Source organism: Artibeus jamaicensis, unplaced genomic scaffold (genome assembly GCF_021234435.1).
Source record: "Artibeus jamaicensis isolate MK-2021 breed Jamaican fruit bat unplaced genomic scaffold, CSHL_Jam_final contig_233, whole genome shotgun sequence".
In the NCBI taxonomy this organism is placed as follows: Eukaryota; Metazoa; Chordata; class Mammalia; order Chiroptera; family Phyllostomidae; genus Artibeus; species Artibeus jamaicensis.
In genome coordinates, this window is record NW_026521486.1 from 6,227,285 (window position 1) to 6,252,361 (window position 25,077).

General features: G+C 59.0%; 1 protein-coding gene across 2 annotated transcripts in view; it reads right to left on the bottom strand.

Annotated features, from left to right (window-relative positions):
• Positions 1 to 25,077, bottom strand: part of CACNA1I (calcium voltage-gated channel subunit alpha1 I) — a 106,009-nt gene that overhangs the window by 72,942 nt on the left and 7,990 nt on the right. Inside the window, exons 2-4 of one of the 2 annotated variants that reach the window (XM_037160682.2) lie at positions 22,310 to 22,562; positions 1,583 to 1,694; positions 1,348 to 1,481 (exon numbers count right to left, since the gene is read on the bottom strand). In XM_037160682.2, the coding sequence (XP_037016577.2) occupies positions 1,348 to 1,481; positions 1,583 to 1,694; positions 22,310 to 22,542 (479 nt within the window). In that variant the 5' untranslated portion in view covers positions 22,543 to 22,562. Of the gene's footprint in view, positions 1 to 1,347; positions 1,482 to 1,582; positions 1,695 to 22,309; positions 22,563 to 25,077 lie in introns of those variants that run through there. The other variant, XM_053662175.1, reaches the window with a different exon arrangement.

Here is a 25,077-nt window from a genome sequence, read left to right on the forward strand (position 1 = left end):
AACTTGACCATGGGACGACCAGGTTCACAAGAAACCACGCGAACCCCACAAACCTCCCAGTGAGGTCTCAATCATTGTTGGTGATGAGGCTGTAAAATTGAATGTGGTTCCTAGAAAGGATGCTTAGAAGAGGTGTAACTCTTTTTTAATCCTCAACCAAGGATGTTTATTGATTTTAGAGAGAGGAAGAGAGAGAGAGAAAGACACTGATCGGTTGCCTCCTGTTTGCACCCGGACAGGGCATCAAACTGCAACCTAGGCACACGCCCTGACCAGGAACTGAACCCACGACCTTTTGGTGTCCAGGATGACGCTCGACCAACTGAGCCACCTGGCCAGGACGAGAGGTGCAACACTTCTTTTTAACACTGGTGGACACGTCATTTACCTCTGGGACATGTGTGGGATTTCACATAGACAGAGTGGTACCGACTCCCCTCTCAGCCCTGTACCCATCTTAGCGGTATCTCATACACACACTCACACACTCACACACACACACGTGTGCACACACACCCATAGGCCTCCAGCCTCTCCCTCGCCCCCTGTCACTCCTGCCACGGTGACTCATCACTGGGCCCGCTCAGCCTTCAGCTCTGTGTCCTGTCCTCCGGAGAGCCCTCATGCCCCCGAGGCCAGCTCCGAGACACTCTCAGAAAACCTGGACACTTTGCCCAGAGCCCTTGTCTCATTATGTGTGACACGTTCACCCACGGGTGTACCTCCCCAGGCGGTAGCCGGGAAGGACAGGGCCTCCGTCTGGGTCTCCTGTCCTCGGTGCCCGGCTGACCCCACAGTGCGGCAGCGCTGGTACTGAGGAGCCCACCCCAGCCTTGGTGGGTGGGTGAACGTGTGACTGAGCCGCCAGCCCGGCTGGACCCCAGAAAGCAGGACCAAGGCACAGGCGTTCCCAGTGGGCCCAGCTATAAGCTGGCCTCTGACTGCAGCTGATGTCTTGGTTGAAACAGTCATAATTTGGAGTCAAGCTTGAATCTGTGCTTATCTCTGACGTGCTGAGTGATCTAAGATAAGAATAATAATAGCAGCTAACATCTATTGGTTGCTCATTGAGGTAGCTTCTATTATTGTCCCCATGTTACAGATGAGGAAACTGAGGTTTAAAGAGAATAACTGGCTTTCTCAAGGTCATTGGGTTAGTTAGTGTGAAACACTCTCAGTATCCACCAACTGCACAGGAGGACACATGACTCACCAGAGGGGAGGGAGGAATGTCTGTCCGTCCCAACGTCACCACGTAGCTTCGTCATTGTCACCAGGAAGACCCACAGATCACTGACATTGTCTAGCGAACACGAGAGGCTCAGACCTGCCCGGCGCACTACCTACCCAGCCATGACGATGAAGAAGTCCAGTCGGTTCCATGTGTCCCCAAGGTAGCACTTCTTGCCAAAAATGCCCAGGGCTACCATCTTGAGCACCATCTCCATGGCAAAGAAGACAAAGATGAAGTCATCAAAGACCTGCAGGGCAAGAGGAGGGTGAGAAGGAGGTACAGGGTGAGGTTCCAGAGGGGGACACCATGGGTGGGTGGGGCATTGTGGGCGGGGCAGGGTGGCCTCACCTGCAGGATCTTGCATCGGTCGGACAGGCAGTCCATGTCATCGCACGGCTGGTACATGCCCAGTGTCACGCAGTTCAGCAGGATCACCAGCATGCTGACACACTCAAACCATGTGCACACAGAGTCAAGGACACAACAGTGGGGACTGAACCGTGGCCATGCGGGCAGAGTGCACCCTGGACGTAATACCCCCCACCCACCACCAACAGGCATACACCCCTCTCCCGCCCCACCCCCCCTCCTGTCCTGAATGGGGCGGGGCCCGAGTTCTCAAAAGGCCTTGGAGCCAGCCTACCCCCCTCACAACAGACATGGCCACACGTGCCAAACCCCACTGAGCCCCCATGTGCCAAGACGCGCACCCCACCTTCTGGGCCCATCCTGAGAGTTGTCTGCAGGCTCAGGAAGGAAGGGTCCCCTCAGGCTCGGCTGGCCGGCCATCCCTGGGCTACCCATGCCTCTCCCCTCCCCTGCCCCACACCCCTCCACCCCTGCCCAAGGCCTGGGGCTGGAGCCTGCAGGGGCCAGCGGGTGTGGCTGAGATTGGCTGGAGAGCCCTGACACTCTGTCGTCGTCGCCTGTCACTGGGTCAGAGCTCATCTCCAGGCTCCGGAATGTCTGCACCCAGGCCCTCCCCAGCCCCTGCACCAGGTGAGGTGGGGCCCAGCCTCCTCAGGTGCCCAGGCGGAAAGTGCCCTGTGCGCAGGGGAGGCTGGGACCGTCTGGGCGGCGCCTCCGGGGCCCATGCCTGGAATCTGGATGAGCAGGGTCCCCCAGGTCCCCCTGGCTCCCCAGCCAGGCCTTCTCCTCGAAACCATCCTCCTTCCCTTCCCTCCGGCCGCTCCTGCCCAGTCTTGGAGCACAGCCGGCTGAGACCCAGACCCGCCACCCCAACCCACCTGGGCTCAGAAACAGAGAAACAGGCCTCAGAGAACCTGCGCCTCAGGCTAAAGAGGACGACCCCAGGGAAAATGGATGTCCGTAGGTGCTCCGTCTTGAAGAGGAGGGGTGCTGATGGACCACGCCACCCACTGCCCACCTGCACCACGCCACTCCTGCCCCCAGACACCGAGCCACAGGTTTGGACAGCCACTCTTGTGCTATGAAGGCAGAAAACCCCGAGGGCCTGCATCTGAAGTCCAGTCCCAGTGCTGACCAGGTCCGAGGCCTCAGGAAAACTCTGCAATGTCCCCACTGGAGGACCGGGAGCCTCCTCGAGGGGCCACACGGCCTGCCCTGGCCCCTCCGGCCCACCCTCCCTGCAGCAGCAGTGAGCGGCTGAGAACGTTGGCAAGAGGTCCAAACCCAGGCACAGGTCCCACCTCGGTCAGCAGAGCCTTCAGAGCCCTCCCTGCAAGGCCCTGCCCACTGCACCCCCAGCCCATCTCCTCCTCCTGCCCCCACCCTGGCTCTCAGGCTCATTAGGCCTGCTCCACCCCAGGGCCTTTGCACCTGCTGGTCCCCTTACCTGGGAGACTCTGCCCAAGGCCTTCAAGAACTGCTCTTTCTGACCTTTTAGCATCAGTGTCCCCTCCTCTGAGAGACCCCCACCCAATCTCTCCCCCTGCAGTGGCCCCCCTCTCCCTGTTTTATGGTCTCTTTGAGCACTTACGCTCTGAGGGTGACCTGTGGCCCGGCTCCTTGTCTTTACGCACAGCTTGAACCACACTCCTAGGGGACAGGGGGTTTGTACTCGCAGCTCTGATGGTGACAGGTATCTAGTAAAAGTCTGTTGCATAAATAAGTAAATCTCCCTGGGCCCTGCCCACTCTGACGTCCAGTGATTCTTCAGTGTCTCTGCAGAGAAACCCTCCCTCCTCAGTCTCACAGCCCTGCTGTGAGCTGGATGAAGCCACATGGCCAGACCCCAGCCTGATGGGTGACTGACCTGGTTGCCCTGGCAACAGCCTCCCTCCCATCCCTGGGCCCTGGCTCACCTTGGGATGCTACCTTCCTGCTCCTCCCCCTCAGACCCTCCTTGCCCCAGCCCTGCTCCTTCCTGCCCCCCCACCCTGCTGCCATTCTCTCACCACAGCCTGTAATTAATTTGAGTCGCTGCCAGGGCCCCTTCTAGCCTGAGCATCGCTCCAGCAGCAGCTTCATCATTAATTAACTTTTTTGAAGTTCAAACGTTCTAATTACCAGTGAACCTCCCCCACCCCCTAGCCTTTCCCCCCCCACCCCACCCCACCCCCATCTTACTCTCTCGCCTTTCAGCCTCCTCCTCTGCTCCCTCTGACCTTCCTGCCAGTTTCAAGTTTAAAACATACTCAATAGGGGCCTCTCAGGAGCCTGGCATTCCCACTTCTTCCTCACCAGGACCCTGAGCAGTAGAGGTCAGCAGGCCCATTTTACAGATGAGAAAAACTGAGGCTCAGAGAATCTAGGGCCCTCTCCTGGATCACATGGCTGGGAAGTACAGAGCTGAGACTCACACAGGCGTGCTGGACTCCAAGGCCAACATTCCCCTCTGCAACGCATGGCCTGTCCCTGCCTGTGACCACCCTCCCTCCCCTGAGTCTTCGGCCCATCCTCCCCAGGAGCACCCAGCCACTCTCTGCCCTTCTAACCCATCTGCCCACACAGTAAGCAGGCCAGCTGCACGCCCAGTACAATCAGAGCACTTTGCAAGTGTTACCTTGTTTAATCTTTGCAGTACTGTTAAAAATCCCATTTACAAAGGAGGAAACTGAGACACAAAGGGGAACGTGATTTGCCCAGAGTCACCAGCTGAAAAAAGGCAGAGCTGGGCTACAAAAACCAGAGCCTGCTTTTCTTGTCCCTGAGCTGTTCTGCCACCGCCAGATCCATCTGCCTGAAGCACAGCTCCGAGGAGGCCTCTCCCCTGTTCAACTGCCTTCCAGGCTCCCAGCACCCTCCTTGGCCTGACACCCAAGGCCTCCTAGACTCTGACCTTGACATGCACTGAACTTCATGCTGTCCCCAGGCATACTCTGCATGCACTTTCCCTTCCCTCCACCATTTCAGCCAGACAAACTCCTACTCATCCTTCTCCATCAAGTTCATTGTTACCTCTTCTTAAAGCTTCCCTTGGAGCACCTTTCCCCACTCACAAGGTGGTGGTTCAACCTCCTCTTTGGAAATGCTCCCTGATCATCTGGTCTAGCCAGTGTCATAGTAATGAACTTGGCAGTAACCCCAGAGACTGTGTAGCAGGCCCCTGGGGACATGGTCCTAGTTCTTATCACAGCCCACAGGGGGATAGATGAGGAAACAGGCCTGGAGAGCTGGAGTGACTTGTCCAAGGCCACACAGTCAGTGAGCAGCCCGAACGGTGTGACTCAGTGGGGCCCGGACCTGGTGCTGCCTCTCTTGCTCGTCCAGCTCGCCCCTGGCACTGAGTCCCTCACGGGGGCAGATGGGTCGGCTTTCACCTCTAGATAGCTCAGCTGCAAACACTCAGACATGGACAGTCCCAGCCCTGCCCTGAGGCGCTCGGGGAAATCCCAGATGGCAGAGTCTGGGCCCCTTCCAAGAGCCTGCGAGGCTCAGAAGGCAGGCCAGAGCCCGCGTCGCTGCCGGCGGCTCCTGACATGCTCCCTACAGGCCGGGGGATCAAAGGCAGCAGCCCGCCTTGAAGCTGAACCGCACGGAGAGAGTCTCGGTCTGCGGGCTGCCGGACTCCACAGCCTGGCGGGGTGCCTGACGCTTCACCACTAGCCACTGAAGAACTCCCTGAGGGCACTGCTGGACCAGCTCTGGGACAGCCTGGGAGGGGCAGAGGCCCCAAGGGCACGGTACAGGGTTTCTGGGTACCAGAGAAGGTAAGGGCTTCAGTGCCAGCTCCGTGAGGGCAGGGGGTCTTCAATGACTCCCCACCACCTCTCACAGCAAGGCTCGAAGCCCCCCACCTGGCATCTGAGACCCTGCAGGTAGGACCCTGCTACCTTCTTCCTTCATCGCTCAGACCCTCACTTCTGTTGGGGTGACCTTGTCACAAAACACCCCCACCAAGGTCCTCACGAAGCATCTGGTCCAACTGCCCCAGGTGGGGCACAGAGGCAGAGAGCCCTCCGAGACACAGAGAACCCAAAGGGAAGTAACCCTCAGACAACAACCCCCCACCCACGGGGGTCCTGAAACCCCACATTTCTCCAAACGCCCAGGCTCCGCAGGTGTGCCATCTGCTCAGCATAGCCACACTTGGTCATTTGAGGCTGATGAGGTCCCTGAGGAGCAGCACGGGTGCCTCTGAGCAACACAGATGTGGAAACACACCCACAGCAGCCCAATCGATAGTACCACTGGGAGGTGAAGCCTTTCCAAACAACCACCTGGCTGGTGGGGGACAAACAGCCACAGGGGCCTTGGGGCTGCTGTGAGCCCCCACCTCCACCCCCCCCAGCCAGGGTGTGCCCTGGCTCAGCCCCACCTCCAGGGGCCAAGGCCCCAACCGCACCCCCATCCAGTCCCCCCTGCTCTGCTGCCAGTTCACAGGTCCTCAGAACTGGGGCCAAGGAGCCCAGCAGTGAATCTATGAGCATGTATTGAGTGCCTGCTGTGTACCAGGCACCGGATCAACAACAGCGAAAATGGCACCAATGGCAAACATTTCTCAAGTGGTCTTGAGCATTTTGGGCCAAGGAGCTTTCTCATCAAACTGCATGTATCACCTCATCTGAACCTCACGGCACGCGCCCGAGGCAGGGAGCCCAGAGGCCCTGAACAGAAGGCCCCGCAGCCACAGGAGTCCAGAACCACCCCTCTCGCTGCCCGCTTCCCCTGTAACAGGGCCCGGGTCTCTCGCTCTTTGTCCTCAGGAGGGGAAAACACACCTCACCCTCAGAGGCCTGAGTGCCAGCATTGCCGGCTGATTACCTAGCACGACCCTGAGTAGGAATCAGAGATGCTGCCCCAGCCCCTTGGGCGGATGTCTGCCCCGCAGCTTCCCTCAGCCTTCGGAAAACTCTGGCTGCTCAGGCCTGGCGGTGTGGAGTCACCCCAGAACCTAAACGAAGTTCCCCGAACCTGGCAGGCGCTACTGTTACCCCATTTTACAGATAAGGAAACTGAGGCACTGAGAGCTGGTCCAGGGCCCCAATCACACATAGTCGCCCTGGGTTCACACAGCTGATACGTGGCAGGGGCAGGCTTTGAACCGGCCTCTTGCTGACTCCAAACCCCATGTTCCCGGCCACGTGCCATGGACCCCAGGCACCAGGCCCAGAACGTGAGGGACCCGGGACTGGCACGTGTCCAGTGGAATGTTTGCTTTTCCCTTCCCGTCCATGCCGTCTCCACCCACGTAGGCCTGCGTCGGCGAGAGCTCAGGATCGACCGTCTGTCTGGGCCTGAGGGGCTGCGAAGGGGGCTGTTCTACCCCTGCCCCTGGCAGGGAGGATGAACCTGTCTGCAGGAGATAGCGGGGGCGGGGGGGGGGTGCTGTTCTCAAGACCCCCAGTAAGAAGCAGAGCCGGCCAGAACCGTAACTCCAACCCATGTCCGGGTTGCTGAGTCCTGGGACGGCTGGAATGTGAATTAGGAGGTCACAGCCGCCGGGATAGGCATCACACCAGGGGTCCCCGCAAACCTGCCCCTTCCCAGAGAGAAGAGACCAAATAAAAGGGCAGCGCTTGGCACCCGAGCAGGTCCCCAGGGCAGCCTCCTCTCCAGGAACCGAAGCCAGAGGCCTGCACGGTTACCATGGAAACCACCACCCTCCATCCTGTAGGCCCAGCTGACAGTCTCTGTTTCTGTAATTGGGGGGTTCTGGAAGGGTAGGTGGGGGTGAGAGCGCTGGATTGGCCGGGGCAGCCAAGTTTGTTTTTATTTGTGTTAAATGTGAAATCTAATCGATTTCCCAGGGTGGACCTCAGTTGTCTACACAAATCAAGTAGAGAAGGGAGACTGGGGGCTGCATCCTTCTGGACCAGGGACACAGGAAAGCTGGGCCAGCCTCTCCGTGGGGGTCCCTCCCTGAGGATGGGAGCACAGTCCTTGGGCCTGCACAGGCCCCAGACCCCAGTTCTTGGTCCAGCTCTGCGCTCCTCTGGGGCCAGGTTGGCAGACACCACACGGCACCTACTGCATCGCTGCCTGAGACCCACCAGGCTCGCCCTGCCCTGGAGGTGCCCCGAGCGTGCCCTGTCCCAGCACCAGTGGGAGGAGAGGCCACGCTGCCCACACTGCGGTGACAGCAGCTGCAGCATTAAATGTCAACTATGCTACAGGCCCTGGGCTTTAAGAAGATATTCATTCACTAATTCGCTCATTCATTCATTCATTCATTCAACTTATCTCTGGGAGCGATGACCACTGGACATCTTGGCAACATCTAGTAAAGCAAAACAGAGGCCCCCCTGGGACCCCGCAGTGCCACCCCTGGGCCCAGAACCCAGAGGAATGCCGACAAAAGTCCACCAAAAGGCACATGTTACTGATAACGGCCCCAACCAGGGAACCAACAGGAGGATGAGTCGGTGGCAGGTTTTAAGTGAGATGATTTGACCTCCAGGACTGCACTCCAGACCTGGCCGGGGGAGGCAGGGTGCTGGCATCTAAGGAGCAGCAAACGAGGAGCTGCTAAACATCCTGCAGGGCACAGAACAGCCTCCCCCAAAGAACTGTCCAGCCCCAAATGTCAACAGTGCCAAGGCTGAGAAACCTGGTGGTCCATTCACCTGATGGAATAGTACACAGCAATGAAAAAGAGCCAGCTATTAATACCTGCAACAGCATGATGGTGTTGAAGAGCAAAGAGTGTATAAACCCAGTATATAAAGTGAAAAATCAGCCCTGGCCAGTGTCACTCAGTTGGGTATCCCATAAACTGAAAGGCTGTAGGTTTGATTCCCAGTCAGGGCATAGGCCTAGGTTACAGGTTAGATCTCAGGGTACATACAGGAGGGAGGGAGGAATAAGGGAGGGAGGGAGGGGAGTTCAGCCACACAGAGGAGGTCTGAGCAGTGGTATCTTCAGAGTAGTAGCCACTGGGGGTGGGGACAGGAAGCTTCCAGGGCCAAGACACCCTTCTTGGTCTGAGTGGGGTTACAGGAGTGCGTTTATACGAGAAGAGGCCTTGAGCTGCACATTCAGTCTGAGGGTTCCACCACATACGTGCGTGACCTCAATAAAAAGTGCCACAAGAAATAATGAAGTGCTGCTGCTATAAGGAACAATAAAAATGGCAAAAATTAAAGAAACACAGCACCCGCTGGGGCACCCACTGTCACCAGCCCTTGCGAGGGAGGGGTGTCATCCTTGTTTCACAACTTTGCCCAAGGCCACAGCTACAGAGGGACACAGCCGGGACTTGAGCCCCACACCTGTCTTCCATTTGGTCAAGGATTCGTTCCGCTCCTGCCCACAGCAGCCTTGGGAGACAGGCAGGCCATCGTTATCACACCCACTTGACAGATGTAAAAATGAAGGTTCAGAGATGGCCAGGGATGACCGGACTTGCCCAAGGTGACACAGTGGCCACATTGGGACAGAAAGTTGCTTCGTAAAGTGGACAGACCTGCTGGGCAGAGGATCCTAAGTCTCCCTCCTGCCACTTACATGAGCCCCCCACATGCCACACAGCCTTGCCCAGGCTGATGGGTGTGCACAGAGGGTGTGCCCCCTCTGTGGGCTGAGACCCCTCCAGGGAGGGGACGGGGGAGTGAGCACTACCTTCCTTCCTTGTCCCTGCCCCCAATTCCACTTCCTCCTGTCCCCGTAACGTGAAAACTCATTGCAGTTTGCCTCAGTGTCTGATTCCCAGATGTCCAGCAGGCCACAGTGCCCAGAGCAGACAGCCGGAGTGGGGGAGGTGGTGACGAGGGAACAAGGGCTGCCAGCGTGGAAGAAAACCCAGGGAGGATGGTCCCTGGGAAGGCAGCTCCAGCCAAGAAGACGCTCTAGATGCTACTGCTTCAGTCACCACTGAAGGGAAGGACCAGGGTCCCACTGCCTGGGGACTTAGCCAGCCCCAGGGGCCCACCCACAGTGAAGGCGCACCTGCAGGGAAGCCTGCTGGCACCCTAGGCAAGGGGTGCAGACACCTCCTCTGGGCCCCCACAGCACCTTGGACATCCCCCCTTGCAGCAGCTGTGAACCAAGTGTGGTCTGTCCTGGCCTCTCACCCCTACCCAGGCTGTGCTCTCCGAGGGCAAAGTGTTTCCACCCCTCTCTGCCCAGAACCCTCTCTGGAGCAGACGCTCAGGGGCATCACAGCCTCAGGAGGGAATGAGATCCCTGTCACTTGGAGGCATCAAGGAGGCTAAGGAGGCATTGTAGCCTCCCTTCCCCCTCTCCACCCCCCACTCCTCTCCCCTTTAACGCCCACCATTCTGAATGCATCTCTTCCACACCCCTCGCCAGGTGTGAGGCCTACAACGGCCCTGGGGACCCTGAGTGAAGAAGCAGTGAGCCTGGCCCTCCAGGAGCCATGAGTACACACTCGGCCCAGAGTGAGGCTCGGGCCTGGACGGAGGCTGATGACTTTCTCCCTTGGCCTCCTGAGGGCCTGCCCCCATCCCCACACCCGCTGCCTGCCCCAGCACACACAGGTACCCATGCACATGGCATCCCTCCCTGCACCTGCACACGCTGCCACGAGCCACAGCCCTCCTCCAGGGCCCGCCAGGCCAGCAGCCTCAGGCCAGCCCACCCACTTCCTCCAAAGCGTGTCTCACACTTCCCTGTGCCCCCCCCAGGAAGCTCATAAGCCCCTCCTCAGATAATGTTTTGAAGTGCATACATTTTTTTTTAATGCTTAGGACTAGAAAGGGAGGAAGCCAGTTTTATTAAAATAGTTGTCAAAATATTTTATTAAAAAAAACAAATTTGTGATAGAGAACACACTTCACTGTCAACTCAGAGATGAACCAGAGCCAGTGGTGAGCCCGGCACCATGAGATCGAGAAGCAGTGACAACTGCCAGTGACATTCGGAAAGCTTACAACAACCAGGACGTGACGTGACAACGTCAGGACTGCTGCTGCCAACAGCCACTGCCACTAACCCCGCCGTGGTCTCGCACCTCCATTTGAGACAGAAGGAAATGCTAAACTTCCACCACATGTCAGTGAAAACAAACACCCAGGTTCACGAACCTCAAACCTCAACTTAAGACCTTTGTTCCAGAAACTCTCCCCACTGGGCCCTGGAAAAACTGCTAGGCCCTGGGCAGACCCTCCTCCTGCTTTGTGGGCTCTGTCCTTTAAATGCTGGCCCTTCCCAGGCTCCCCAGCACCGCACCCCCCCCCCCCCCCCGCCGTCTCCACTCTCTTGTCCCTGACCCCACACCCACTCCCAGCCCCTGGGTGAGCAGTCCGAGTCTGCCCCAGCCCCAGGCTGACTCACTGCCGGCAGCAGGCCTCCCAGGCACTGCCTTGGGACGGCCCCAGGAGCCTCAAATGCATTATGTCCAAAGTGGTGTGTCGTGTTCTCCCCAGACCATCAAACTTTCCCCCTGCACTTCCCACTGTCGTGAATAAACCCCCAACCACCAGCCACCCTGGAAGCTGTCCCACTGGAAGCCCCGGATCCCCCTCTCTCTCGTCCCCCCATTCATCTCAGAGACCTGTCTGGCTCACCACCTAAATCTCTGTGTCCGTTCCTCAGTGCCCCCACTACCCCCAGCAAGCAGCACTCTCTCATTCACGAGTCTCTCAACAGCCTCCTCTTCCAGCCTGGCCTCCTAGGATACATCCTCCACAAGGCAGCCAGGGGGCTCCTCCAAAACCAAAAGCCTTTTGTGCCCCACTCCCCACCCCCATGCCTCCCAGAGAGTTTCCAAACTCCTCAGGTTGGCACTCAAGGCCTTTGTGTAAGTGTTCTTGGGTAGACAGTTGGGAAGCTGGGTAGATGAATGCATGAATTGAAAGGTTCTATAGATGAGTGGAGAAGAGCTGGAAAGATAGATGATGGGTGGATAGATGGATGGATGGATGGATGGATGGATGGATGGATGGATGGATGGATGGATGGGTAAATGGATGGGTGGATGGATGGGTGGATGGATGGGTGGATAGATGGATGGATAGATGGGTGGATGAATGGGTGAATGGATGGGTGGATGGATGGGTGGATGGATGGGTGGATAGATGGGTGGATGGATGGATGGGTGGATGGGTGGATGGATGGATGGGTGGATGAATGGGTGAATGGATGGATGGATGGGTGGATAGATGGGTGGATGGATGGGTGGATGAATGGGTGAATGGATGGGTGGATAGATGGGTGGGTGGATGGGTGGATAGATGGGTGGATGGATGGGTGGATGAATGGGTGAATGGATGGGTGGATAGATGGGTGGATGGATGGGTGGATGAATGGGTGAATGGATGGGTGGATAGATGGGTGGATGGATGGGTGGATGAATGGGTGAATGGATGGGTGGATAGATGGGTGGGTGGATGGGTGGATAGATGGGTGGATGGATGGATGGATGAATGGGTGAATGGATGGGTGGATAGATGGGTAGATGGATGGGTGGATGAATGGGTGAATGGATGGGTGGATGGATGGGTGGATAGATGGGTGGATGGATGGGTGGATGAATGGGTGAATGGATGGGAGGATAGATAGGTGGGTGGATGGGTGGATAGATGGGTGGATGGATGGGTGGATAGATGGGTGGATGGATGGGTGGATGAATGGGTGGATGAATGGGTGAATGGATGGGTGGATAGATGGGTGGATAGATGGGTGGATGGATGGGTGGATGGATGGGTGGATAGATGGGTGAATGGATGGGTGGATAGATGGGTAGATGGATGGGTGGATGGATGGGTGAATGGATGGGTGGATAGATGGGTGGATGGATGGGTGGATGAATGGGTGAATGGATGGGTGGATAGATGGGTGGATGGATGGATGGATGAATGGGTGAATGGATGGGTGGATAGATGGGTGGATGGATGGGTGGATGAATGGGTGAATGGATGGGTGGATAGATGGGTGGGTGGATGGGTGGATAGATGGGTGGGTGGATGGGTGGATGGATGGGTGGATGGATGGGTGGATAGATGGGTGAATGGATGGGTGGATAGATGGGTAGATGGATGGGTGGATGGATGGGTGAATGGATGGGTGGATAGATGGGTGGGTGGATGGGTGGATAGACGGGTGGATGGATGGGTGGATGGATGGGTGGATAGATGGGTGGATAGATGGGTGGATAGATGGGTGGATGGATGGGTGGATAGATGGGTGGATAGATGGGTGGATGGATGGGTGGATGGATGGGTGGATAGATGGGTGGATGGATGGGTGGATAGATGGGTGGATGGATGGGTGGATGGATGGGTGGATAGATGGGTGAATGGATGGGTGGATAGATGGGTAGATGGATGGGTGGATGGATGGGTGAATGGATGGGTGGATAGATGGGTGGGTGGATGGGTGGATAGATGGGTGGATGGATGGGTGGATAGATGGGTGGATAGATGGGTGGATGGATGGGTGAATAAATGGGTGGGTGGATGAATAGGTGGGTGGGTGGGTGGATGGACGGATGGATAGATGGGTGGGTGGGTGGATGGGTGGGTGAATGGGTGGGTGGGTGGGTGGGTGGGTGAATGGATGGGTGGCTGGGTGGATGGGTGGCTGGGTGGAGGAGTGGATGGGTGGATGGTTGGGTAGGTGGGTGGATGAAGGAGTGGATGGGTGGATAGATGGGTGGGTGGGTGGGTGGGAGCCTTCCCTACTGCTCTCCTGGAGGATCCAGGCACAGCCCTTGGCACACTGTTCTGTCCACCTCCACTCCTGCCCTCTCTCCCAGCCCAATACCCCAAGCCCCCATATTCACAATGCACCTCACAGTCAGCCAAGCCTTCTCCTCCTGTTTTCCAATCTAGATGGAAACAGATGCCCAGAGAGGCCAAGTCGTTTGCTCAGTGTCACACAGCAGCATGCACCAGAGTGAGGACTGGAGTTTGGGGAGAGAAGAGGGAGACCAGAGAAGCCAAGCAGAGCTCCACAGAGCAGGCAGGCACAGAATGTGGAAGCTGGCCCCACAGGAAAGCTGGAGGGACGTTAGCAGGAAGACATTCTGGCTGATTAAAAAGACATATTTGATTTTCCTCCGAAGGACACAAATGAGGCAGTTTTTCTCCCAACAGGATGGTGAGGTGGTCCAAGGCAGGCAGCAGGTCAAAGCTGGCTTCTGACATGAAAGCCAGAGCCCGGGCCCGATAGACGAGTAAAAATCCAATCATGTTTTAAATGCCTCAGGAGGGGCGACCTCCTCATTAGCAGCCAGCTCTCTTCCTAATTCTCTGCTCTATATCAGTTACAACGAGACTCCCTGGCAGGGCTCATGGGGCAGCGCGGGCCTGGGCTCTGGCCAAGCCCCACCCCGTCACCCAGTCACCGCCAGGCCAGGTGGCCTGGATGAGCACTTCACTTCCCTGGGCCTCATCTGTCCAGCAGGTAATCTCTAGAGCCAGTATGAACTGCACCCAGCACACAGCAGGTCCTTAGCAGATGCCAGCGCCCTCCCCAGCACAGTCCTCCCCGTTGCCTTGCAGAACCTGGACACCAAATGCCCTTCCACACACAGCCCACACTCGGGACCCTATCAGAGTCCCTGGTAACTCAGCTTAGCTCCGGGAACTTGACCAGGCTGTCTCCACACAAGCCTAGAATGGTGTCCAACATGCAGCTGGCTTCCACAAACACTTGTTGAGTGAATCAATTAATCAATCAATGAATCAATCAATCAATATCTATTGCAGGAGCCTCCTGCCTGGTCTCTAGACCTCAGTCGCCATCCCTCCAGCACCCTCCCTTCTGTTCTCATAGCAATCATTCTAATAAAGTTTTTCAGTCCCCATCCCCACTGGATACCCACCAATGACCTCCTAGCTACCACAAGATCAAGTGCAAGCTTCACCTGGCATTCCACTCCCTGCTCTCCAGCTTCCCACACTGTTCCAGTCACCCTGAACTCCTCTCTGTTCTCTACACTAATTCCATTTCTGCACTGGGCTCCTGGAAAACTCCTACTCACGCAGCAAGACCCAGGCCACGTGCCCCCTCCTCCAGCGAAGCTTCACCGTGCCCCCAGGCGGGTCGGGGCAGCTCCTGCACCTGCAGCTCTACTTGCACAGAACTCTGCATGCGACAGTTCCTGAGGTCACCCTGTGGGTCAGGCTCTCGCTGGCCCGGCCAGGCTCCTCTGACTAGCCATCCAGCCACCCTGCTGACCAATGACAGTGTGGCGTCCACTCTGGCACCATGAGCATACCCAACGCACAGCTTGATGCCGACTTTTACTTTGGAGAAAAACAATCTTCTCTGTACCAGACGGAGGGAAATGACAATTTCCCAGACGTGTGTTGCTTCTCCCAGCCACGCTTGCCACCCGTCTGGGTGTTCCCATTAGGCCAGGGCTGAAGGAGGAGGGGACAGCCTCTGCCAAAGAACCCCCTGCCCAGCTGGGTGGGCACAGCACTGGCCAGAGAGTCTGGAGTCCTAGACTCCAGCCCACCCTGGCTTTACTGACTACTGAACGTGTGACCTTGGGCAAGTCACGCTCCCTTCCTGGGCCTCAGTCTCCCCAGCTGTACAATGGGGAGTTAGCATACTCTGGGGCCTGCCCACTTCACGGAGGTGCTGAGAGGTGTGAGAGGTCACAGTGGGTGGGAAGGTACCACGGGGACTGGAGAGTGATGCCCAAGCTGGTCAGTGCGGGGCCTGTGCTGCCCCTCAGAGACACAGGGCGAGTGAGAGGGTGCTGCCCTCTGGGGCCTCCTCCTGCCTAGTGGAGGAGATCAAGCAACAGTGTCCTTGAGGCAAGGAACCTTGTAGGATGGGGGGTTGTAAAGGGTTGAGGGGTTCTAAAGGAAAAAAGCTGGAACCCAGGAAAACTTCCTGTAGGTGGCGGCAGGAAGCAGAGCCTGGGAGCACTGGCAGGAGTTAGAGCCCTGGAGGGACAGGGCATGGTGGGCGGGGGCAGACCCAGCATAAGCTAAGGCAGGGAACTGGGGGGCCCCAGGACCCATCAACAGCAAGTCTAGGCTTCAGAACAGAGCACAGGGGGGAGAAAAAGCAGAACGGTGGTTGGAGGACACCCGGTGCGCAGCCTGGAAGACCTTGGATCCCAGAGAGGGGAGACTGACCTGGGGGGGGTGGGGCACACAGCCACAGAAGACCTCTGAGGGAAGAAAGAACAAGCAAAGGAAAGAAAGTAGGCAGGAAGGCAGGGGACACAGCCCGTGACAGACAGCGTCTACACAAAAGAGCGGCCCCAGGACCCTGTGAGGGGGGAGGCATGTCTGGCAGGAGGAAGCAGGGGTCCAGGGGAGAAGGGAGCACCCAAAGTCACACAGCTCTGGGCTCCTGGCCAGGCGCTCCATCCACTATGCAGGGAAGGAAAAGAGGGTGATGCCAGTTGTCACGTGGGGCAGGAGGGGTCAGATCCGGGAAGTGGCCGGTTTGTACAGGAAGAAATGGGAGAACTCAACCCAATGGCCACACCACAGGGAAAGGGCTTGGGACAGGAGGGATGGAGGTTAGACTAGGGGAGGACTTCCTGATAGCCAGGAGCCCTCAGAACGGTCCCAGAGGCCTTTACCCGGTGGCCAAAGGCCCTGTCTGGTGCAGTAGGACTGAGCAGTCGCCTGCAGAGGTTACCGGAGCATGCCAGATCTCTCAGACTGCCAGCAAGGACATGTGGCCCAGCTGGCCACCAGCCCTCCAGGACCCTTGTCCAGGGTGAGGGCACCTCCTACAGTGCAGCCGGGGCCACCCCAAGCAGGGCCTGCCAGCTCCACCATCAGCCCCAGTGTGCACACAGCTGCCCCTCAGCACTCAACAGTTTGTCCGGTCAATACTTGGCCTGGATTCTCACTATGACCCCCATTTCACACGTGAGCAAACAGGCTCAGCCAAGCCAAGAGACTTGTCCAAGATCCCTCAGCCAAGAAGCCAGGAGCAGGTCTTCACTTATGCAGCAACTAAGCTGCAATGGCCGGGCCACCTCTGAGTCCTCCCCTTCCAACACCAAGCCCCAGGCAGCCACGCCTCCCCTCGGTCCCTCCTCCCCAGGCCCTGCCAGCACCCCCAGCCACCACCATTTCTCCAGCCCACAGGCATCTTCTTGAAATGGTCTCCTGGTGGCAGCGCCCCTTGGGAGCCAGAGAGACATTCCTCAGCACAGAGGGCCGTGGCTGCGCTCTGCACGTGCCTGGTGCACGGCAGGCACTCAGTGAAGGCTCCTTGAATGATCCCATGAGTGGGCGAACAAATAACAGTGAACGGGAGCCCTCACCCCCTCGACAAGCACTCTGAGCCCTCCCAGTGAACAGTGCCCACCTGGCCATGTGGGGCTGGGCTGAGACCCTGGGCCCCGCCCTTCTCCTGGTAGCGAGGGGCAAGGCCAGAGGGTCCAAGGGGCAGGAATCCAGGCCAGGTGGAGTTCAGAGTGAGACGACCCATGGACTCCAGCCTAGCAAGCAGAGGGCCAGGGCCAGGATCAGGCAGGACACCAGATGGGGACAGAAGGGGGCAGAGGGCAGCTGAGAGGCAGGAGCACGGCTGCAAAGGCGCAAACTGAGTGAGCTCCCCCCCACCCCCCACAAGGACCACGGAGCCCGGAGACACTGCTGAGCTGCTTCCTGAGGAGAGTGGCAGAGAAGCGGTGCCCCAGACAGCTTCTTCCTGACCTCACTGTCCACCTTTCCTGTCCCGGACAAGGAGACTGAGGGCTAGAGTGACTTGTCCAAAGTCACTGGCAGCTGGCACCTTCTGCCTCCCTCCACCTAGGCGGGCACCCTGGCCCTACCCAGCAGAGACGCAACCTTCACAGCCCACTGGCTTCCCACCGAGCATGGATGGTTCACGGGCCGCAGAAGCGCTGGTTCAGCCCGGGCTGGAGAAGGAGATGGCGAGCATCCAAGCATGCTGGGAGAGAGGTGGCTGCGGCCTCCTCAAGGAGGGCACTGTGGGCAGGCCACAGTGAGGTGGCTGCTGGACGTAGATGCTGGAATCCAGGAAGCCCCCCACTTGGCCACCTGGAACTTTGAGGCAAACCTTCCTGCCCCGTGGCGGGTGGAGCACCTGGGCTCTGCTGAGGGCAGCAGCATCCTGGATGAGAGTGGAAGCCAGGGTTGCAGAGAAACGGATGTCTTCCCTCCAGCTCTACCACATCCGGCTTTGCAACCCTGGGAAGAAGTTACTCAACCTCTCTGAGTCCCCCTTCCCTCACATGTAAACGGGGCTACGGGGGCACTTGCCTCGGGGTGGCTGTAAGGATGAGAGGTGAAGACAAGGCAGAGAAGCTGGCACAGGGAGAGCCAGCTCTCCTGGCTGTCATCCCTGAGCCCTTCTCTGCACTGGACACACCGCTGGGCGCTTCACAGGGGTCGCCTCCAACCTCTTAAACTGTCCCGTTCCAGAGACGAGGACACTGGACTCAAGGAGCAGACCGGAGTGAGCACTCGCACCACTGGCCTTTCTCCCACGGCAGCCAGTCATACTCCGAAAGGCTCTGGACGGCTAATCTGGGGGCAAACAGGCATCCCCTGATGAGTCCTGCTCCGGCCGCCCTGCTGGAGGACACCGGGCTGGACCAGCGATGTCTGTGCAGGAGTGGGCACGGCTGCGAGCAGCCGAACTGGCACGACTTCACCTCAATAACGGGGACTGGCTCTGCTTTTCCCAGAAGCCACGTCCTCTGAACGCCCCCAGTTCTTTGTGAAGACTTGATGCCCCAGGTTTTACTGACTCTCCACAGGCAGAGAGTTTGCTCAGGGCCCTGTTCACCTTTGGGGCACAGATGAAAAGGATAACCACAGGTGTGGCGGCTTTTCTCGTCTGCACGGCTGCATGTTCACATGTTCCTTACCCAACGGCCCTGGGCTTCGCTGCTATCCTGTGCATTGGGGAAAACAGCCCTGTCTGACAAGTGGGGGAACTGGGGCCCGGGCAGGTTAGGAGCCTGGCCCACGGCCACACAGCGAACAGGAGGCAGCACCGGTGTCCAGGTCTAAGTCGGGCCCACACGCCATGCACCAACTCCCCAGGAGTCGGACAGCGGCCAGGGCCCTCCCAGCTGAAACCCCAGCTGACGGTGCATGCTCAGGGCCCAGGCCAGGCAGAAAGTACTGCTGGTGTGGGGGTGAGTGGACCTGCCCTGCTCGCCTGCTCAGGGAGGGTCCCAGCAGCCTCTGGGTCTCCGGTGAGTCAGGTGGTGACTCAGGGCCCAGCTCTGGGCTAGATGAGGCGTTGAGTCAGGGAGCACCAAGCTTCAAGGGGCAGTGGGCTCTGAACCAGGCCCCTGGGCACCAGAGACGCCCATGCTCACGACAGCCTGTCCAGGGCAGGCCTCCCACACTGCCCCGGGCACGAGCCCGACCCTGATGCTCACTTATCCAGCGCTGCTTTGGGTTCTTGAAGAGGAGCAGAATTCTGCAGAGTCTGGGAAGGTGAAGGGGTCTTTTGTGGTTGTCACATGACAAAACACCACCTAAGTTACCCAATGTCCTGTAACACACAAGACAGCCAGGACCACAAAACACAATCACACCCAAAATGCCACCAGGGCCCCAGCTGCGGAGCCTGGGCTCCCTCTCAGGGAAGAGGCGGGGAGGGGCGTTTCTCCTCAGAGAAGAGCCCTAGAGCCCTCGGCATCTGCTCAGACACCCAAAACCACATACCCCCACCCCCTAAAGCCCAGCCTGAGCACCCCACGATCAAGTCTCTGCCGTGGGATCCCCTGTGGGAGCCCCTTTGGGCACCGAGGCCTCCTGGGCCTGCATGTGTGGAAACCCACCCTGGCCTCTCCCCCACGACCCCACTTGGGCCCTGAAATCTTCGCACTGTCGGATTGCACTCACGGGCCCAGGTGCAAGGGCCCTCCCACCCCCAAACACATACCACTGCGGTCAGACACGTCCCGGACATAGCACTCCACAGTCTCTGAGTCACGGAAACTCAGAGTTTCAGTGTCACTGAGCATGAAGTCTGAACTTTGGACCCCTAGACTCGATCACAGAAGCCCGGAGTCAGAGAATGTCCGAACTCCACACTGCAGGGCCGCTCCACACCGGAGTCACCGGGTCTCCGGTCCAGAAGGCAGCCCAGCAGCCAGGCGGCCACTTCAAGCCGAGACCTCCGCCCCTCGCTCCAGCCCCAGCAGCCCCTGGCTGTGGGGCCTGGGGAGCCCGACGGTGCTCCAAGGGGGTCCCAGTGCTGGGACGTCCCTCCTCAACAGGGAGCTGAATGCAGCCCCACCCCCGAACCCATGCAGTTCCCCACACTAGGACCCAGGCTCAGGTGAGGACCAAGCCCAGCTCCACCTGGAATCCGATCCCTTCCCTCCCTCCTTCCCCCCCCCCACCTTGTCCCCAACCCCAGGCTCCCACATACCCTCGGGGTGGAAGCCAAAGGGGCGGTGAGGACCTAGGGGCTCTGCCCACAGACCAGAAATGTGGCACCTCAGAGGGTCTCCATGCTCTCTGCTCAATGGTCAGGGCCCAGAATGCCCAAGGTCAAGGGTGAGTGAGGCTGGTGCCCTGACTCTGGGGGGCGAATGGAGGCGATTCTTCCAGCCCTTCCTTTTCAGTTGGAGTGGAGACGTCGAGACTCAGAAAGGAGACTGTCTGAAGTCACACGCCCACTTCCTGGCAGATGAGTCTCCGACCTACTCCCTGCCCAGTGGCTTTCCTGTGACGCCTGGGCTGCTCTGGGCAGCTCCAGCCCGGCCAGCCCTGCCAGGCCTGCCAGGGGGCGAGCTGGGTCAGACCCCGGGCCAGGGCCATCTGGGCCACGACTCTGACCATCCAGACCTTGCGAGGTTCAGACAGGTAGAGTGACTTTCCCAAAGTCACATAGCACCTGAGTGGCAGAGCCAGAGCTGCCCCTGCGGCCCACTGAGGCCAGGTCCCCATGACATGGTTGCACAACCTCCCCGCTCCCACCAGCCAGCTTTCTCTCCCTGGAGGCCCCCCATCCCTGACCTGGCTGCCCCCCAGTTCATACAATGTGAGTCCGTGTGGTCCCAACATTTCGTACTAAAGCTGCTCCCCCAGGCATGGGTCATGCGTGCACCCCCACCCCCAGGGGCTCCCCAGGTAGGCCAGCTTCCCCACCCTTCAGGGTCTCAGGACAGGTGTCAGGTGAACCAAGTTACTAAGGGACCCTCATGTGGTGCCCGAGGCCTCCTGAGCTGTCCCCCAGAATGAACATCAAGGTTTTTGGCCCCCACCCAGAGGGGGACTTCAGCTCCACCCTCCACCCACTCACATACAAACCCTGTTGTCTCCCAGATGTAGGGGGGTCTGGGGCCCCTCACCACCACGAGGCCCAACACAGTGGGGAGGCCAGCGGACGTGGGCTCAGCGTGGGCCTCTGGCCTCACTGTCCCTGGCTGCGTCGGGTCACCCCAGGCCTCCAGGGGTGGGCTCAGGCCTACTGGAAAGGACTCTGTCCTGTTGGTGGGCCCCAAAAACCATAAGGCCACCACATCTGGGTCCCAAAGCCTTCTCCTCAGCCGCCCCCAGCCACAGGCTCACTCCCGGGACCCCCACTCACAGCGCAGCTCGTGGGGTCCTTCTCAAACCCGGATCCTGCCACGTCATGCCCCTGCTTAAACTCTGCCAGGTGTCCACGGTCCTCAGGACACGGGCCAGCTCCTCACTTGGCCCTGGAGCCTGTCCCCTCTCCCACCAGCCTCATCTCTGCACTCTGCCCCTCCCTCCCCAGGCCTCGCCGCTGCCGTACCCTGTCCCCACTGCCCTCTCCGCCTGACCCATTCACTACCGCAGACTCAGCTCCGGCGTTGCCATAGTGCGCCCAGTGAACACCGAGGCAGCCCCTGGTGTGCTCCGGTGCTGGGTGCCAAGGTCCAGCAGTGAACGTGACAAGGGCGGCCCGCACCCTGGTCACCTGGCGGCACCTCTGCAGGAGGTGCGGGATTCAGAATCCCGCAACTGGAGGCAACAACAGACAGAGCAGCTGAGCGGGGGTCTCCCAGGACTGCCCCGAGGAGGAGACTCTTGGGCCGTGATTCGAGGATGCAACCAAGAATTCACCCCAGTGAAGAGAGAAGGGAAGAGCATTTCGGACAACGGGGAAAGCAGTGAGGTGGCCCTGGAAGGACACAGAGGGGCGGGAAGCGAGCCAGGGCTGGGGCATGCGGGGCTGCAGGGCCAGGCGGGGACTTCGCTGTCCGGAGCAATGGGAGATGGGGGAGGATCTTAGGCAGAGGGTGGCAGGAGCAGACTAGAGGCAACAGGGAAGGCAGGAGGACGTGTGAGGGGCTGCTTGCTGCTGCTGCCAGGGAGCAGCCAGGGGCGCCCCACAGAGGCCTGACCGGGAGAATGGGGTGGGGGAACCTCACCCTGCATGGTAGGATCAGCGGCCTCGCCTGGGCCCAGGGTCCCCATCTCAGCTCCCATTGCCCCTGTGGACACCATCCATCCCATGGCTCGATCACTGGGCACTGGGCCATGGGGATAAGTCTGGTCCTCGGTTCCAGCACAGCACTGGGGTTCACCCCTGAGCACCTTCCCAGCCAGCCAACCGCTGGACTGGCCTCTGCGGACAGCAACCTCCACAGTGTTCACATCAGCAGATGACTGGGTCTCCCTCCGTCCGACCTCCAGGCCCTCGCACGCCCCCAGACCTGCCACTGAGCACGCTCCCCCCCAACAGGCCGCTCCCCACCAGCAAGGCCAGCCTCCTAAGCAGAGGCAGGTGTGGGAGGCCGAGCACCATCAGGGAAGCTCGCGGCCCCGGGCAGGGCCCCAGGCAGCCACGGCCACGCAAGGATATGGGTTGCACACCATCTTGATGCACCAGTTCCGGGGGCTGGTGGTCTGGCGAAGACAGAAGAAGGCAACAGGCGCCAGGTCCGGGTGAGGCACGTCTGGGTCGGCTCCATCCGGGGGCTCCTCCAGGCCTGGGGGGGAGGGCGGGGCGCTCCGGGGGCCCGGCTGCTCTGTGACCCCCGGCTCAGCGTCCAGGGCCGCGGCCGAAGAGGAGGGTGGAGAGGAGCTCTCAGCCATGTCGGCGCTCAGCAGGGAGCCTGGGGAAGAGAGAGGTGACCCATGGCGGGGGCGGGCCTGGCACACGCTCCCCAGCCAGCTTCCCCCGGAAGGGGACAGCCCAGCCTCAGGCCTGCAGGCCCCTGGCCCTCACTCCAGCCTCGAGGGTCAGGAAAGAACCGCGGGCCCAGAAGCCCGAGAGTTGAAACCCACTCCCAGGCCGGGTGATCCTGGCCGGCCCAGTCTGGTCAGCCTCGCCAAGCCTCAGTTTTGGGGAGAAAAAGAGTGAGGAAAATAAAACCTTCCTAGAGTGTAGTTGTGATATTAGGGGTGTGTGTGTGTGTGTGTGTGTTTAAATAAGACTAGACTTGGATGTTTATTGCACCATCAAAAGTCAAGAAAATTTACAGGGAAGAAGGGCAAGTCACTGTACAGAGAGACATCATTGCCAGGGTGACGCGTGTTACGAGGAGAAATTGGGGTGCTGTGGGACCGGAAGCCGGGGGGCCTGGGCCAACAGAGAGGAAATCAGGGCAGGCTTCCCTGAGGGCGGCGGAGCTGAGACCTGCCTGCAGCCCAGGGACCCACCACCCAGGCTGAGAGCCCAGGGGCCTCCTCCTTGGGCCTCCACCGACCTCCTTGCTTTTCGGGTGGAGAAACGGAGGCCCAGGGAAGGGACAGAAGAGACAGAGAGAGAAGAGCTGGGCCACGGCAGAGACAGGGCTCCGTCAGGGCCCGCCTCCAGGGTGTCCGACGACACACAGCCGCCCGGGCCCCTCTCTCAGAAGGGCTGTGCTTGCTTTACTGCTCTGCTATCACCGACCTGAAACAGTACGTTTTGATGCAGGGGCCCCACATTTTCATTTTGCACCGGGCCCTGCAAGTCATGCAGCTGGTCCCGGCTCAGTCTCAGGGGTACGTCCAATCCTGGTCTCGTCCGATGTTCCCAACAACCCCTGCAGGGTTATGGAGAAACTGAGGCCCAGAGAAAGGAGTGGCATGTCCAATCTAAACAGTGAGGCCTCTTTAGAGGCCAGAATCCCAGCACTGGCCTTCCAGACTCAGTGATGACTGGCCGTAGCCTTGCTTATCCCCCTCGACTGCTGGACAATGTCAAGGCGGGAAGAACAGCACTTTTCAGGGCCTGTCCCTCACCACCTCCTCCAAGACACCTCCAATCCCTGAATCCTTATCCACGGGGTTCTCCTGAACCCTAGAACCCTGACAGCACCAGGCAGGGCAGCGGTAGTTGGAGTGGAAGCACAAATCCCTGGCGCCCCCTCCCCCGGGCTGCCACCTGCTGCTGCTGAGCTGTCTGTCGAGCTGCCCGGAGCTGATGATGCATTTGGACGTTTCCCTGGCTCCCGGGGGCAACAGGCAGGAGTTGGCACCTCCTGCCACTTCTCCCAGTTGGTCAGGGAGGCAGAGTCTCCTCTCAAGCCCAGGGCTTTGTGCTTGTTCCAGAAACACAGCCACAGGCCTTACATAAGCTTCCAGGCACCTCGGCCCGCCACGTGTCAAGCCCTGGGCTGAAAAACGTCCTCCCTGGGGTGGCTCTGGGTCTGCCCACCACTGTGACAGCCTCAGAGCCCTCCGGGCCCCCGCTCGGGTCCTAGAGAGACACCGGCTGCCTCCCCCGGGTCTGGCGCTGGGGCGCTCTCTCTCCTTCATCGCCCGTACCCTGTTCTCCCAGGCTCTGAAGATTCATCCACTGGTCCGACAATATTTCTTGAGCACCTACTATGTGCAGACACTGTGCCGGTGTGGGGCTATGCTGCCGAGCGAGCCAGACTTGGCACCAGCCCTCATCACAGTGCTGACACTCCAGCAAGGGAAAAAGACACGAGTCAATGAATTCCTCTCGCTCCCTGGGTTTCCACAGCTCTTATCACTACCAAACATGCTGTGTAATTTATGTGTTTACATGTTTATGATTTAGCGTCTGTCTCCTCACCCAAAAGAGGGCCGGAAGAGAGCAGGGACGGGGGTCTGTTCTGTTCGCTGCTGTACCCCCATTGCCTGGAGCACACTAAGTGCTCAGTAAATATTTGTTGAAGAAAGTAATAAAAAGTGCTGAAAAGTAGCCCTGGCTGGTGTGACTCAGTGGATAAAGTGCCGGACTGTGAACCGAAAGGTTGCCGGTTCAATTCCCTGTAAGAGCACATGCCTGGATTGCAGGCCATGTCCCCAGCTGGGGCCATGGGAGAGGCAACTGTACGTTGATATTTCTCTCCCTCTCTTTCTGCTTCCCTTCCCCTCTCTCTAAAAATAAATGAATAAAATCTTTTTTTTTTAAGTGCTGGAAAATAAGCCAACAAGGGAGAAAGGTGGGAGTGCGGAGAAACCACCCTGCCCTTCTCTGAAGAGAGACCTTTAAGGTAAGAACGACAAGAATCGGAAGGCATATCCCAGGGGACCTGTGGAAAGGGTGTTCCACCTGGAAGGGATCGCACTTGCGACGGCCGGGAAGCTGGAATAAGCCTCAGGCCTTGAAGGAGCGGAAATGAGGCCAGCGTGGCCGGGCCTGGATGAGAGTGCAGAGTCTGGCGGGGCCCG